Source organism: Lemur catta, chromosome 10, assembly GCF_020740605.2.
Source record: "Lemur catta isolate mLemCat1 chromosome 10, mLemCat1.pri, whole genome shotgun sequence".
Classification (NCBI taxonomy): Eukaryota; Metazoa; Chordata; class Mammalia; order Primates; family Lemuridae; genus Lemur; species Lemur catta.
The window spans coordinates 5,745,475-5,759,707 of NC_059137.1; the positions used below are offsets into that span (position 1 = coordinate 5,745,475).

General features: G+C 60.7%; 1 protein-coding gene across 1 annotated transcript in view; it reads right to left on the bottom strand.

The window, feature by feature from the left end:
- Positions 1-443: 443 nt before the first annotated feature.
- The window catches only part of HMCN2 (hemicentin 2), a 139,035-nt gene continuing 125,245 nt past the window's right edge, over positions 444-14,233 (bottom strand). Inside the window, 13 exon segments of the mRNA XM_045563742.1 lie at positions 444-1,233; positions 2,102-2,228; positions 3,141-3,260; positions 4,014-4,334; positions 4,851-4,979; positions 5,642-5,776; positions 6,488-6,610; positions 6,732-6,791; positions 7,823-8,060; positions 8,485-8,606; positions 8,699-8,836; positions 10,286-10,435; positions 13,470-13,739. Coding sequence (XP_045419698.1) covers positions 888-1,233; positions 2,102-2,228; positions 3,141-3,260; positions 4,014-4,334; positions 4,851-4,979; positions 5,642-5,776; positions 6,488-6,610; positions 6,732-6,791; positions 7,823-8,060; positions 8,485-8,606; positions 8,699-8,836; positions 10,286-10,435; positions 13,470-13,739 — 2,279 coding nt within the window. The 3' untranslated portion in view covers positions 444-887.

Genomic DNA, 14,233 nt, shown 5'->3' on the forward strand with positions numbered 1-14,233 from the left:
ATGAGTAAGTCCAGAGCGCTAACGTACAAGAGGTCTTAATTCAATTTTTGCTAAGAGAGATTTTAGGTGCTCTTACAGAAGTAAGAGTACGTGCGATGATGGGTATGTTACTTGGCCTGACTCAGTAACCATTTCATTATGTATATCAAGGCAGCATTTGTAGACCTCATACAGAATAAAATTTTTGCTACCTCGCATTGCTGTCTAACACGTTTAATTCTCATCTAGTTCTCCCCACAGCCTTTAGGGGACTGGGAGGCCTTATTGCAGTGCATTTTATGGATGTGACAACAGCCCAGAGAGCAGCCTGATGCCACCTCATAAGGAGCTGGGGCCACTGGACTCCTACTCCAGTGCTCCTGGATCAGAACAGAAGGGTGGTGGTCTCCCTCCCAGCCAAAGCCCCTCCTTACAGATCAAAATAATTAGACAAAGAAACCAAGTCGGTTAAAAACAATCGTTTTTATATCGTGCATACACACACACTGGGTTCAGGATGACAGTGCCAGGTGTGGACAGCGACCACTGCTGCCATCACCACACGGTCTGCCCCCTGCCCCGCCTCCCTGAGGCTTGGGCAAGCCTGGAGGGGCGGGTGAGACCCGAGGCTTCTCCCCCAGCCTTGCCGCCTAAGTGCAGCCTTTGCCACCTGCCTACGCGAGCTCAGGTCCTCGATGTCCTGGGGTCAAGGCTGCGCAGGGTTGTGTTTACTGAAGGTCTCACTGACGCACGGGGGCGGGAGAGGATGACGTTCCACTTGCCACAGCACATGGTACGGACAGGGCCACCCTGTCCCGTCCGCAGTCTGACCGGGGCCGGCTCCTCCCTGCCCCCCTTCCTCGGGGGTCACACTGGCCCCAGAACTGCAGCCGGTGACCCTCTCTGCCTCAGTAGGGGTAGGGGGACACGGCAATGAGCAGGACGAAGAGGCTCTGGTGGCGCGGCGCGGCGGCGCGCACGGTGAGCCTGTAGAGGCCGGCGCGGGTGAGCGCGCGGCGGGTGTAGACGGCGCCGTGGCCGGCGCGCAGCGGTCGCAGAGCGAAGGGGCTGCGCGGGTCAGGCTCCAGCACGCTGAGCTCCGTGCGGTTGGCAGGGACGCCGGCGTCCGAGAAGGCGACCAGGCGCGCCACGTCGTGGTGGGCGCGCACGCCCAGGGGCAGCGGCAGCAGCCGGTACTGCAGCGTGGAGGGGCCGTCGGCGCCGCAGTCCTGCGAGCAGCGCCGGAAGCACGTCCTGGGGACCGCATAGACAGACAGACGGGCAGATCCGGTTAATGTCGGAGCGCGGCCCGGCCGCAGACATCGCCCGCGGTTCTGCCCGCGCTGCCCGCCCGCACCCCAGAGGCCTTCCCTGCAAGCGCCACTGTTAGCCCATTTTAGAGATCAACAAATGAGCCCCAAAGAAGCCAGAGACTTTCCCATGGGAGCAGGTTCCCCCAGGGACTTTCCCAGTCCGTGCCCCAGGTGGCCCAGCCTGCACAGTAGAGCCCTGGGGGTCCTCCTGCAGGTGCCTGGAGCTGAGTCACCCGCTCTGGATTGGCTGTGCGGGGGTGGGGTGGAGGTTCAAAGAAACGCTCTTAGCTTTGCCCAGGGAACCCACTTCCACCCCAGCCTGGGCTTCCCAATGTGTAAGGTCCAGGGCATGTCCCCGCCCTAAGACACCTTCCCAACCACGGCAGCCCTGCCCCGAGGTCCTCCTGTCTCTGTGTCTTCATGGATATTTGTAGCCACTGCTAGTGGCCTGGAGGAAATGTGTCTTGTGTTGGTGTGTCTGAGTCCGGGGTTTTGTGTTCGTGCCCGTTCCCCTCATTGTCTCCCAACTCTGGCCTCTTCCCTGCCCCCAGCACTCCACACACACCTGTGTCCCCAGCCAGGGAGTGACAGTGTCAAGGCGAGCTTGCACCCTGAATGGCTGCAGAATGTGCTCTTCAAGGGCACGGGGCCTGGGCCCAGGAGTCTAGCTGCATGAGCTCCACGGGCCCTGGGAGGCCTCTGCCTGAGACAGGGCCTGGGGCAGGGTTCCAGCTGCAGGGGCCAGGGCGGAAGCTCCTGGCCGATGGTGTCCTCCCACCCTCCCCTCCCCCAGCCACTAGGCCCCTTACCCGGGGCTGGGGCCCTGCCGGTACGTGGCAGGACAGGACGTGTCCACACACTGGTAGCTGCCGCGGGTGTTGAAGCACATCTGGCTGGGCCCACACTCGACGCCGTCCTCCTCGCACTCGTTGATGTCTGGGTGGGGGAGGTGTCGAAGCAGGGGAGGGGATGGGAGGCAGCAAAGGAGAAGGGCGAAGGCACGTACCAGAGCGGGGTGGGGGGACAAGAAGGGGACTGTGAGTGAGGAGTAGCACCTTTGGAGGACCAGTGAGGCGGGCAGCCCTTCTTCCTATGTCCCCGCTAGTCTGACCTGTGACAGCCCAGCCGGGTCCCTGTCACCTCTCCACCTCCCAGGGGTGAGGACTTTCCAGGGCATGGTGGTGGGCACCGTGGGGACTTCCTGAGCCCAGTGCCCGGTTGGAGGCCCCGGAGATGTGGGGCTTGCCCTGAGTGGCCACTTTGCCCTCTGACCCCAGGTGCCCCTGCCTGTGGGCAGAGCATCCTGGTGTCCCTCTGTGGACGCCCGCCCTTCTCAGAGGATGTTCCCTGAGCCCTGTGACAGAGTGAGGATGGAGACAGGCAAGGCCACAGATGCCCGTTGGCTAGGGCAGGGCAAGCAGCATGACTGGCCCCAGCCCTGGCGTGTGCCGGGGAAGGTGCCCGACGCGGGAGTTGGAGGACGTTACTACCACCACAGCGGCCCTGCGCCCCCTCTGCAGGCGTCATCCCAGCCACTGAGGGACTGTGTCAGCCCAGTTTCATCAGGAGGCTGAGGCTCGGGGAGGTGAGCTGAGTGGCTGTGAGGGACCAGCAGAGCGCGCCCTCGTAATCCCTTGAGGCTCCTGTTTGGATCGTGGGCCCAGCTGGCTGTGGGAGCCTGGGGTGGTCACGTAACCCCTCCCAGCTCCCCTCCCACCCTGACCCCACAGGACGGTTGTGAAGGGGCTGGGGCAAACGGAGGGGGTGAGATCCCCATATGCCCTGTCCCATGCTGCCTGCCCTGGCCCCTGCGGCATCAGGGAGGTGGCCGCCTGGGCCCTGGCTCACCCTGGCAGTTTCTCCCGCTGGGGAGGAGGCGGTAGCCGGCGGGGCACAGGCACCGGTAGCTGCCCTCGGTGTTGCGGCAGGCGTGCTGGCACAGGTTCCTCACCCGGCACTCGTCGAGGTCTGGCCCGGGCATGAGTGGCAGCGTGGGGGTGGGGAAGCAGGCAGAGAGACACGCTGAGTCACAGACACCCAGGTGGCCACGTGCCTGTCTGCCAGGTTCTGGGGCGGCCCACTCCTTCTCCCTGTGCCCCGGATTCAGGGGTTGGGGCAGTCCCTGGGCCTGGCAAGAGGGAGGAACCCCACCCTGCCCCAGCCCATGCTCACCAGGGCACAGAGAGAGGGGGCACCACTGCCACCACAGGCCCCTCTGCCCAGGCGGGAATGGCAAAGTGTCAGCCCTCGGGCAGGTGCCTCCTCTCTGTCCCTCTCTGCAGCCCAGTGCCGGCCTCTGCAGGGTCCCCAACCCCACCCCTGTACCCACCAGACACCCTTCCCATTCTCATGTCAGCCCGAACATCTCGTTCACTCCACATCTCCCTCCCTGACTGCTCTACCGCTGAGTGCCAAGAGCAGTGTTTCTCAGAGTGGGTTCCTGAAACATTTGTCCAGGAGGCCCTTCCCCTGGGCAAGTGTCCTGCAGTCAAATGGTTTAGAAAATCCTCCATCCGCCTCTTGGAAGCCCCTGGCCCATTAGCACTGCCAAGGCTCTGCGATGCCCAGTACGGAGGAAGCAGCTCTCTGCCCGCGCACCCACCACACTGCCTGTGAGCCCTGCGTTCCTGAACTCAGTGGGCGGTGCCCACGCGCCCAGCCTAGGAGCCCGAGATAACATAGTGGATGTGGCCCCATGGGACGGTTGGGGCCTGGTCTTACCTGTGCAGACGCCGTTCTGCCTGATGAAGCCCAGGGGGCACCAGGCCCGGCCCATGCTGCTCGGGGCTCCAGGTCCCATTCGGAGGGAGAGCCAGGCATGATAGGGGCCACCAGGGATGGGGGCCTGGGGCTGCAGCCAGGGCACAAAGAGGCCCCGGTGGCTGACGGTGGTCACATTTTGTCCATTCCGCTCCAGTGAGGTGCAGGCCTTGCCGTCACGGAGGAGGGTCTGGCCTGGTGGGCACAGGCAGCGGTAGCTGCCCTGGAGGTTGTGGCACTGGTAGGCACAGGCCCTGGGCAGCTGCAGGCACTCGTTGACATCTGCAGGGGGCGGGGGCCGGGCAGGGCAGAGGGTGGCTCAGGGCTCACTGCAGCAGCCTGTGGCCACTGCACCTGGCTTCAGCTTCCTCTCTTGCTCACACTGCCCCAGAATTCAGGTGCTCACATGCTGCACATGGGTCTGTCCCCAAGCTGTCCCTCTCCTGGGCCACCCCAGCCTCCCCCAGCTCTGAGCATGTATCATCCCAGACTCCAGCTCCCCTCAGCCCCTGAGCCCTTTGGAGGGTCCATTCCACCTCAGAAGCCCCTCTGAGATCCACCCACTCATCTCAACCCCCTCCTCCTCCTGGCCTTCCAGGGCAGGTGACCCACAGGGGCAGGGTGAAGTTTTGGTGCCACAGGCAGGGGAAGCTCGGATGCACCCACCTGCTGAGTGCACGGCCAGAGTCAGCTGCTGCTTGGTCATTCTCAGCACTCACCAGCACCAGTGCCATGAGCCCCCACTGCCCATGAGCCAGGGGTGCCCGCCAGAGGGAGTGTGTTCCCCAGTCCCCATACCTAGGCAGGGCAGGCCGGGGCCCTGCATCCGGTACCCCCTGGGGCAGCCGCAGCGGTGACTGCCCGGGGTGTTCTGGCACAGCTGGTTGTAGTGACACTCATCCAGTCCCTCCAGGCATTCGTCCACATCTGGGAGGTGGGGGCGTGGTCAAGGGCGGGGCCTAGCCCAGAGACCATCCCCCTGTACATCTGGGCCCCTTCCCCTTCCCCCCTCCAACTTCAGTGCCAGCAAGCTGCGCCACCAGGCTGAATGCGCCAGCCCTCCCACTTGTACCAGCCTGCAGGTCAAGAGGGTTTGGGTCCAAAAGAAAGGAAGGGGCCAAAAAGGTGGGCTTTGGAGGCAGAGCCCTGGGTTTCGCAGAGCTCTGCCATAGTCTAGGCCCTGGGCCCGTAACTCTCCTTCCAGAGCTTCGGTTTCCTCGTCTGTAAGGAGGGTGTGACACGGCCTCCCCCAGGGCCGTGGCGAGGAGAGAACTGGCTCGCGCCTGTGAAGGGCTGGGGAGCCTGGCGTGTCGGCAGAGCTAGAAAATGGTGCGAAGGAAGGGAGGCCAGGCGGGCAGCGAGCCCGATGTGGTCAGGGCACTCTGTGGCCCCCAAGGCCCGCGGAGGCGCAACAGCGCATCGTCCCCAGTCGGGCTCCACCGTGCTGCCCTCCGCACCTCGCGGCCTCTGTCAGAGCCACCAGTTCTGGTCACCCTGGAGGTCCAGCATCCCGGTGACACACAGCCTCCCATCAGCTGAACCTCGGGTTCCCAAGAGTATGGCCAGGCCCCACACCATGCCCCCGTCACCTTCACAGCCAGCCCCGTCAGCGGCCACCCGGAAGCCGGGCCCGCAGTCAGGGATGCAGCGGTAGGACCCCAGCAGGTTCACGCAGCGCTGTCCGTGTCGGCAGAGGTGGGCGTCCCACGCACACTCGTCCACGTCTGGGGGGAGGGCGGGCCGACGACTGTGTGACACAGTCCCCCAAGCCTTCCTCACCACCCTGGTGCTGACCCAGCCCACTACAGTGGCCTTGTCCCCAGGGCCAGAAGCCCCTGGCAGGAAGGCCCCCACCCCTCCTGCTAGCTCTTTCCATCGTCCTGCCCTGCCCCCAAACCCAGAGCCCACCCGGAGGGACCTAAGGGCCTCCACCTGCAGCTTCCCAAGCCAGGTTGCAGACGATGTCCCCCTGGGCACCCGGCCCCACTGGTGGGAGTGGAGGGGTGCAGATAGGGGGCAGCAGCAGGACAGTCCCCCAGGGTCAGATCTGTCACCCAGCGGTGCTGCTGAGAGGACACACAGAGCACACAGGGCAGACGCACATCGGCTCCCTCGCCAGCCCCAGCCCACTGGGACGATGCTGAGTGTTGGGAAAGTGCCCGAGGCTGAGTCCAGGTTCAGTGGGTACAAGCATGGTTGCTGTCTGTGTGTCTCTGGGAATCCCGTCACCCCAATACCTGAGCCTCACCCTCTGAAGCCCCCACAGCAGGAAGGGACCTGGTGGGGACATGGCATCGGGCCTCCCGGGCTGGTATCCAGTGCCCTCAGGAATGGGGCATCCCTGGAGGTATGTGCCCCGGAGAGCTGGCCCTGGGGACCCTCTTGCACACCTGGGCCAGGTCTGAGGGGCACCTGTCCACCCGAGGCCCACTCACCTCTGCAGTTCCTGTCATCCCAGGCCAGGGTGAAGCCAGCCGGGCAGGAGCAGGAGAAGTGGCCGGGCTCGTTGAGGCAGGAATGGGAGCAGGGGCTTGGGCTGTCCGAGCACTCGTCCCTGTCTGGGGCGGGAAGGGGTCTGGTGGTTTTTGCTCCTGGGCTCTCCTGCCAACTGGCCAGGACAGGTCACCCCTCCCAGGCTGGGGGGCCTCCCATGTGCATGCAGGGATGGGGAACACTCACCCACACAAAACGCTCCCTGGGAGTCCAGCTCAAAGCCCTCGGGGCAGCCGACTTCATTCTCTGCAAGGCCAAGCGGATATGCCCTAAGGACACAGGCCCCCCCAAGGCTGCCCTGGCCACACCCCGGGCTCACAGCTCCCTCCTGCTGGTTTGGCCAGGCAGTGTCCCCTCCTGAGCCAGGACGGAGCCAGTGAGTCAGCGAGCTCGTTCCCCACCCACCCGTTGGAGCGATGCCTGCGAGACACACCCGAGGGGCTGGGCAGTAGGTCAGGCAGACGCAGGGGAAGCCATGAGGGTGCAGCACCGGCGGTCAGTGAGCACAAAACTGCGCCCTGAGAGCCCAGCGCTGCGTGCGGAGGGCGAGCAGGGGGCGCAGGAGAGCGTGGATGGCAGCACGAACAAAGGTGGGTGGGGCAGCTGGGTTCTGCAGCCCAGACGGTGTAACTGTAGGGACAGTCACCCTTGATAAAGTGGTCACTCTGTGCCGAGCTAGGGTTTTAGAGACAGCATCTCTACTGCCGACACCTTGCAAGGCAGGCCGTGTCATGCCCCCTGCGCAGATGGGAACGCTGGGGCTCAGAGAGGGCCAGGGCATTGCCCCAAGGTCCCCCAGCCAGAAAGTGGTGCAGCTGGGATTTGAACTGGGGTCTGCCTGACCTCAAAGCTGTGCTCTTACCACCATCTCTTGTTCAATGTCAAAAACATTTCAGATGTATTGTTGGTAACCCCTGGGTGAGAACATAGGGTGGGCGTCCCGGGGTTCCGACAGTGGCTCCAACCCCTTGGGAGAAGGGGGTGGGTGGGGCTCGACTCTTGAACATCAGCCCGGGGTGGTTGGACCTTCACCCTGGGGCCCGGGGAAAGGCTGTGGAGGTTTCAACAGGGGTGGCCTGAAGAGCTGTGTCCCTGCAAGGGGTGTGGGTGGATGAACTGGCGTGGGCACAGTTTGGAGGTGAGCAGACCAGGCGAGCTCCCTCAGTCCCCCAGTCTCCGGCCCCTGGTCAGGGATGCAGGGCCCAGGGGTGACCTTCAGCCAGGTGCATTTTTAGCTGGAGCGGTGGGGTGGTGGGGGCAAAGGGTGGGGGCCTCACCCGCTTGCAGGGCTGTGTTGAGCTGGAAGTGCAGGGCTTTGGCCTCGGGGTCGAAGGCCGTGCTGATAGCCGAGGCCCGCAGGTGCTGCACCAGCTGGGGCTGGGGGCCCCGGGCCGCGTCGTACTGGATGCTGTGGTTGCAGTGCAGGAGCGCTGGGACGCCGCCCTGGAGGAAGCGCTGCGTTGAGCCCACAAACAGCTGGCCGGGCCCCGTCTGCACGTAGCGCTCCTGAAAGTCCTGGAGGAGGAAGAGGAGGGGAAGGAGGAGGAGGATGCTGGGATTCCGACTCCAATGCAGCCTGGGACCCTCAGCCCCTACTCAGGGCCTGGGGGCTGCTGGGGGAGAAGAACCAGGTGGGCGTCTCAGCAGTTCCTCCAACCTGCCGGGCGGCCCTGGGCAACTCACTTCCCTCTGTGCTCTTGCTCACGGAATGGGGAGAATCTCTGTCCCCAAGAAGCTGGGCTCAGAGTGCCCTCCCACTGGGCCCCCGGCTGAGCCTGTTACAACCTGCTAGTCCTACCCTGAGTCCAAGGCCGTGACCCAGCCTCTGCTGGGGTGTCAGGAGGGGCAGTGGGCCTGGCTGCTCGGGGGTGGGTGGGGAGAGGATACTCCATTCTCTCTCACCCACCCCATACACGCACCCCAGGGCATGACCCCTCACCTGCACTTGAAGATCTGCATCAGCCATGCTCTCGGGGACGATGCCATCGACCACCATGTCAAGGAGCAGAAGGCCATCGGGGTCCAGGCCCCGAGCGACCTGGGTCATTGTCAGCAGCTCCCCTGCAATCCACCCCACCCAGTCCAAAGTCACCACGGGGTGGCCCTGGGCTCAGGCCTCGGGGTTACCCAGCCCTAGGGGAGACCCTGCTCACCTGTAGCAAACTCCACGTGTGACTCCTGCCGGAAGCTGCCACCCGTCAGGGAGTGGCCGTTCAGGGCCTCCCCGCTCTCTCCGGCCAGGGCCCAGTAGATGGGGGCGATGGTGACCACAAGCACCCGCATCAGAGGCCCTGGGCAGGGCGGGGCATGGAGGCCGGGTTAGGGCTGGATCCTCAGGGTGGCCCCCCTCCTGCTCCAGGTCCCTCTGTGGCTCCCACTGGTCCCAGAGAGCTGAACCCCTTCCCTCCCCACCCACGCTCAGTCTTGACCACCTGCACCAGTTACTTAACCAGGGCCTGGGACAGAGAAGGCAAATAACCTACTTTATGGAATCGTGAAAATTAGTAAAATAAATTTATACAAAGAAATGCACGCAACTTGTTGATATTCAACTTGGTTCAACAAATACAGATTGTGGACTCGTGGGTCACCACGGAGCCTGGGACTCCATGAACTGTCATGACATATTTGCTGGCCCGAGTTAAAAATTACCAAAGTTTCCATCTGGAAGAGCCCGGGAGAGGAAGGATTGTTCCAAACCACTTGAAAAAAGCCAAAAAATTGACATGGATTCTCAGACCTTCATACATGCCCAGCCCTCCTCTCAGGGCCAGGTGGGGCCACAGACTGGGCAGGGGACACAGCCCATTCCCCACTTGCTTGGGGTCAGAGATGGTGGCAGCTCTGTGACATTAATAGGAGCCGGCTGGGCCCCTGTGCCTGGGCAGAACCTTCTCAACCTCTCTGTTTCCACTGAGCAGGGCCTGGCGCACTGGCCTGGGGGCAGATGTCTCTCCACCACCCTTGCTCCTGCAGCTGGAATAAGCAGCCACCTCTGGGCAGCACCTGGCCTCATCGGCTCTCTGCTGACAGCCAGCTCGGAGTGATCCCTCGCAAAGTCCCCTGACCCCACACAGGACTGTGGTCAAGGGCAGCTTCAGAGGAGCTGTTCTTAGTAAAGACCTCATGAGCACTGCCCTTCCTCTGCTCTGGACCCCCAGGAGGGGCCACGGGTCCCTGGGAAGAGTGAGACAGCGAGGTCCACCGTGACAAGGTCTGCATGTCTCCCAGACATTCACCCGCGCAGACACGCGTGTGATGGGGCGGTGTGCAAGTGGACAGACAGCTGTTGGTCCTCTAGGTTTTCTAGATAGTTTGATTCCCCACATTTCCTGCTTTTTTTCGCCCCTGGCCATCACCCCTCAATTGTCACCGGTGGTCCCTCCAGTCCTATCGGCCCTGGCCTCGACCGTGGGGAAGAGCCTCATGTGGCATTAGTGGCTTCATAACCCATGCTCTGAGCACCTGCATCCACAAAACCCTGACCATTCCCACCGTCTCTGGGGCTGACTTGCATGCAGTTACCGCATGGTGTGGGCGGGTTGCGAGGTGGAGAGGAGCTGCCCGCACCAAGTCCGCTCCGGCCTGGACTTGGCTGCTAGAGGTGCCAGATGTGCTCTAGCCCCTGAGCAAACCCCAGAGTGCGGGCTTTGTCTCCCCTGGGTCCAGCAGGTGCCAGAGGGTCCCGGTGTGCTGGAGTAATGGGCCCAGATGCAGAGGACACTCTTGTCCCCACTTACCCACGTTTGCTGGGATGTGGCTGATGATACTCCTGATGGTGGTGACCCCAGAACGCACCTCCTGCTGTATGCTGGTGTTGAGCGTGGCCACCCCAAATTCCTGGCCATTGATCACCCCGATCATGCTGCCCCGGCTCCCCCGTGGCTCCCCTGGGAGAAAGAAAAGGAACAGTGTGGACTTGCTATCCAACTCCGTGCCCATAGTTGTCATTCCCATTGCATGAAGGAGTAAATGGGGGCTCAGAGAGGTAAAGTAACTTGCCCAAGGACACACAGCTAATGGGTGATGGACTCAATGCCCAGCAGGTCCGGGCTCCAAATTCTGGCTCTGCCATCACTTTCCTTGAAACCTGGCCACGTCAGGCCCCCAAGCCACACCTGAGTTGACTCCTCTGTAAAATGAGGAGGTGGGACCACAGACATGCAGGAGCCAGTGATAGGGAGGTATGCTGGCATGCTGGAGGATTCAGGGCACTGAGCCAGATCTGAGTGCCCTCGCCTGAACACCCCCATTCCATCAGGGGCACTGGCTCCAGCCGCCTTGCAGCTGGCTTGGCCGGGGTGGGTTGGTCTCCTAGCGGCCGCCAGGCAGTCTGCGAGCAGATGCTCTTTAGCACTAATCAAATGGATGGCACAGGCACAGGGGCACTTCCTCTGACTAATGCACCAGCTGTCTCGTTTAGGCAGATGGCATTCCAGGGGGCGAGAGACAGAAGTTAGCCTGCCTCTCCACTCACCAGCTCTCCGGGGAAATTAACAACAAATTGCCCATGATCTGTCAAAAAATAACATAAGACACTCAACTGCCAGGATCCTAAATGGGTGAATCAGGGGACTGGCTAATTTTGGATTCTAGGAAGCAGTGCTATTTCCTGCAGTCTCTAGATGGGATCTGATGAGATTTGCTGCCCATCTGGGATGTTTCTCATCAATATCCGCTGCTCTGGCGTTCATGGGAGGGATGGAAGAGGGGCCATGAACCTGTCCCTGGCCTTTCAATGAGGGGTGAGGACGGAATTGGGGACCACAGACAAGAAGGCAGGAACATGACCGGGGCAGTTTCGGAAGGGGACAGGAAATTGGAACCCAGGCATGGCAAGCCACTGCCAACTTTCTCAGACACGGGGTGACTCAGCAGCCTCTTGTCCCCAACAAGGCCAGGGTTGGGACCCACCAGGCTGACACGGAAGGAGGAATGAAGCAGGCAGCAGGGAAGACAAATTTGTAGTTTTACCCATCAGTGCCCCTCGCAGGAACGTCCTCTAGAAACATTCAGGCCACCACACAAAGGTGTGCACCACGGTGTGGTTTTTAGACGGGAAACTGGCAAAATAAACTATGTGGCTTATTTAACAGAACTAAAAGAAATTAAGATAAAAACCGTTCCCGTGGAATGACCTGAAGCCAGCGAAGAAGATGTGGTTCACGTTGTCCAAGGCAGAGTAAAAACCACAGGTTATAAAGACAACCTGTGAATTTGACCTCATTGGTTAAAAGAAAAAACTGCATCTCTTACGTTCAGAGAAAAGAGTGTGGAAGAATATACCCCCAAATAATTGCCCAAGCTATGCCTGGCAATTGAATTATGGGAGAGAATTACTTTTTTTCTTCATAGATTCCTATAGTATCTGGCTTTTCTGCGGTTAGCACAGATGCAGCAAAAATACCTGTTTCCATTAAATAAATAAGGAGGCCATTATACGCTGAAGTGTGCTCAGCCCTCCGGAATTAATATGCTGAAGTCCTAACCCCAGCACCTCAGAATGTGACCTTATTTGAAGAGAGGGTCTCTGTAGAGGAAACCAAGTTGAAATGAGGTCATTTGGGTGGGCCCTAATCCAAAATGACTGTCGTCCTTCTACACAGGGAGACATGGAGGGGCGCACACAGGCAGAGAGCCACACGCAGGTGAGGGCAGAGGCGGGCCGGTGCTCCCACAGGCCGGGGAACGCAGGGTCAGCAAACATCAGCGGCGGGGAGAGGCGGGAACAGGTTCTCAGTCACAGCCTCGGAAGGAGCCAGCTCTGCTGACCCCTGGCTCTCAGATTTCCGGCCTGCTGTGAGATAGGATGCCTGCTGTTTGAGCCCCTGCTGGGGTCCTTCGTAATAGCCCAGGAAACATACAGAGGCTACCTGCACAGCTCTGTGGTTTGGACTGGGGCTTTGTCAACTGGAGGGGGTAGGAACTGAGACCAAGCCCTGAAACAGAGGGCGGGGGCGGTCTGCGAAGACCTAAATCTACCCCTGAGACAGTGTCTCTGGCTGGGGGTCGGAGAACCGCTGAGCTTTCAGAGCTGCGTTGGTTGGCCTCCTACCCCTGCCTGCAGGAGATGAGGAGACAAGGGGCCAGGAAGGGTCCCACATTTGGTTGGCAGTGGGGTTCGCATGGATTTTCAAGCCACAAAGTGTCAAGTCCCAATTCCAGTAAGTCAAGAGGCACTGCCTGGGGAGGGCTCTATGGAGAAAGATTTTGACAGTGTGTGTGGCGATAGATTAGTGATGTCTGCCACAGACAGGGAGGGAGACACAAGGCCACACACAGGGAGTATTTACTACAGAGGCACAGACCATTCCGAATAATGTGCTGGACTTTCCTCTGTGCAGGTCTGAGTCATTCTACTGTGGTTTCTCAGGATAGTCCTTTCCTCATTTTATAGTTTGGTCTGACCCAAGGGAGAAGGGAGCTGATCGTGGAATCTGAGATGGCAGGGGTTGGAAACACCACTAAACAACACCCGTTCTGGCCTCCTACCATGGCCAGGCCACGTGCAAAGCTTGGGACAAGTGCTGATTCACTGACTTTTCATAGCAGCCCCCAAGAGCACCACGGACATTCTTATATTACTCTGTCTGCTTCACGGGGTGGTGGAGTGTCCAAACAGAGGACAAGTGTTTGTGCTAATTAAGCTGGAACAGCCAGGGTCCCCTGTCCAAGGTCAGCAGCAAACACCTACCACCTCTGAGACTCAGTTTCCCCAGCTGTAAATGGGCAGGGTAGACAAGATGGCCCATAAAGCCCTCCCAGCTGGTTCATTCTGAGTCTGTGACTAAGCAAAGAGAAGAGGTGGGGAGGTGGGAGGGGAGGTGGCAGGGGAGGGCCAGGCCCCGCATGCAGCACACAAATCCCCACCGTGCCGGAGACCCTGCCTCTGTCCACGAAGGTCTGGGCGGGGACACCTTGTACCTCTCACGGCCAGGAACGCCCGGGCTGTGGCAGAGCCCAGGCGGTTGTGAGCGACGCACTCGTACGCGCCCGCATCCTCAGCCTCCGCACGCTGCAGCCACAGGCTCCCGTCGGGCAGGGTCCTGAGCCGCTGGCTGGGCTCCAAGGGCCGGCCCGCCCGCAGCCACTCAATTGTGGGCGCTGGCTCTCCAGTGGCCTGGCACCGCAGGGCCACCTCATCCCCCGATCTCACCGTCGTGTCCTGGGGCTCCACCTGGAACACCGGGGCACCTGTGGGAGTCCGGGGAAGCTTTTAGGAACATTTTATTATTTTTGCACATTCGAGTGGCACATGTTCATTCAGATACATTGGAAAATACAGAGCGGCGGAAAGGAGACAGTGAGAATGACACCCGGCCCCCCACCCTGCTACCATGCCTGCGCGTTTCCCTCCGGACATTGTTTCCTTATGGAAATATGGCCACATCGCACATACCTGCTTTTATTTTTACTCCACGTCGATAACCACCTTTCCATGCCATTACACATTGGTTTTTAGTGGCTTTGTGGCATTCTACTGTTTGGCTCTATCATGATTTGGCTAAACCAAGCCTCTCTTATCGGACATTTAGGTTGTTTCCTAAATGTTCTGGCAACATGTAGGAAGCAAGAGGTGTCACTTGCCAGAACTGCCTCTATGTGATGTCCGAGGAAATGGGCAGACTGCGCTCTGTCACCTACTGTGAGTGACTCTCACCAGGTCACTCCTTGACCCTCAGTTTTCT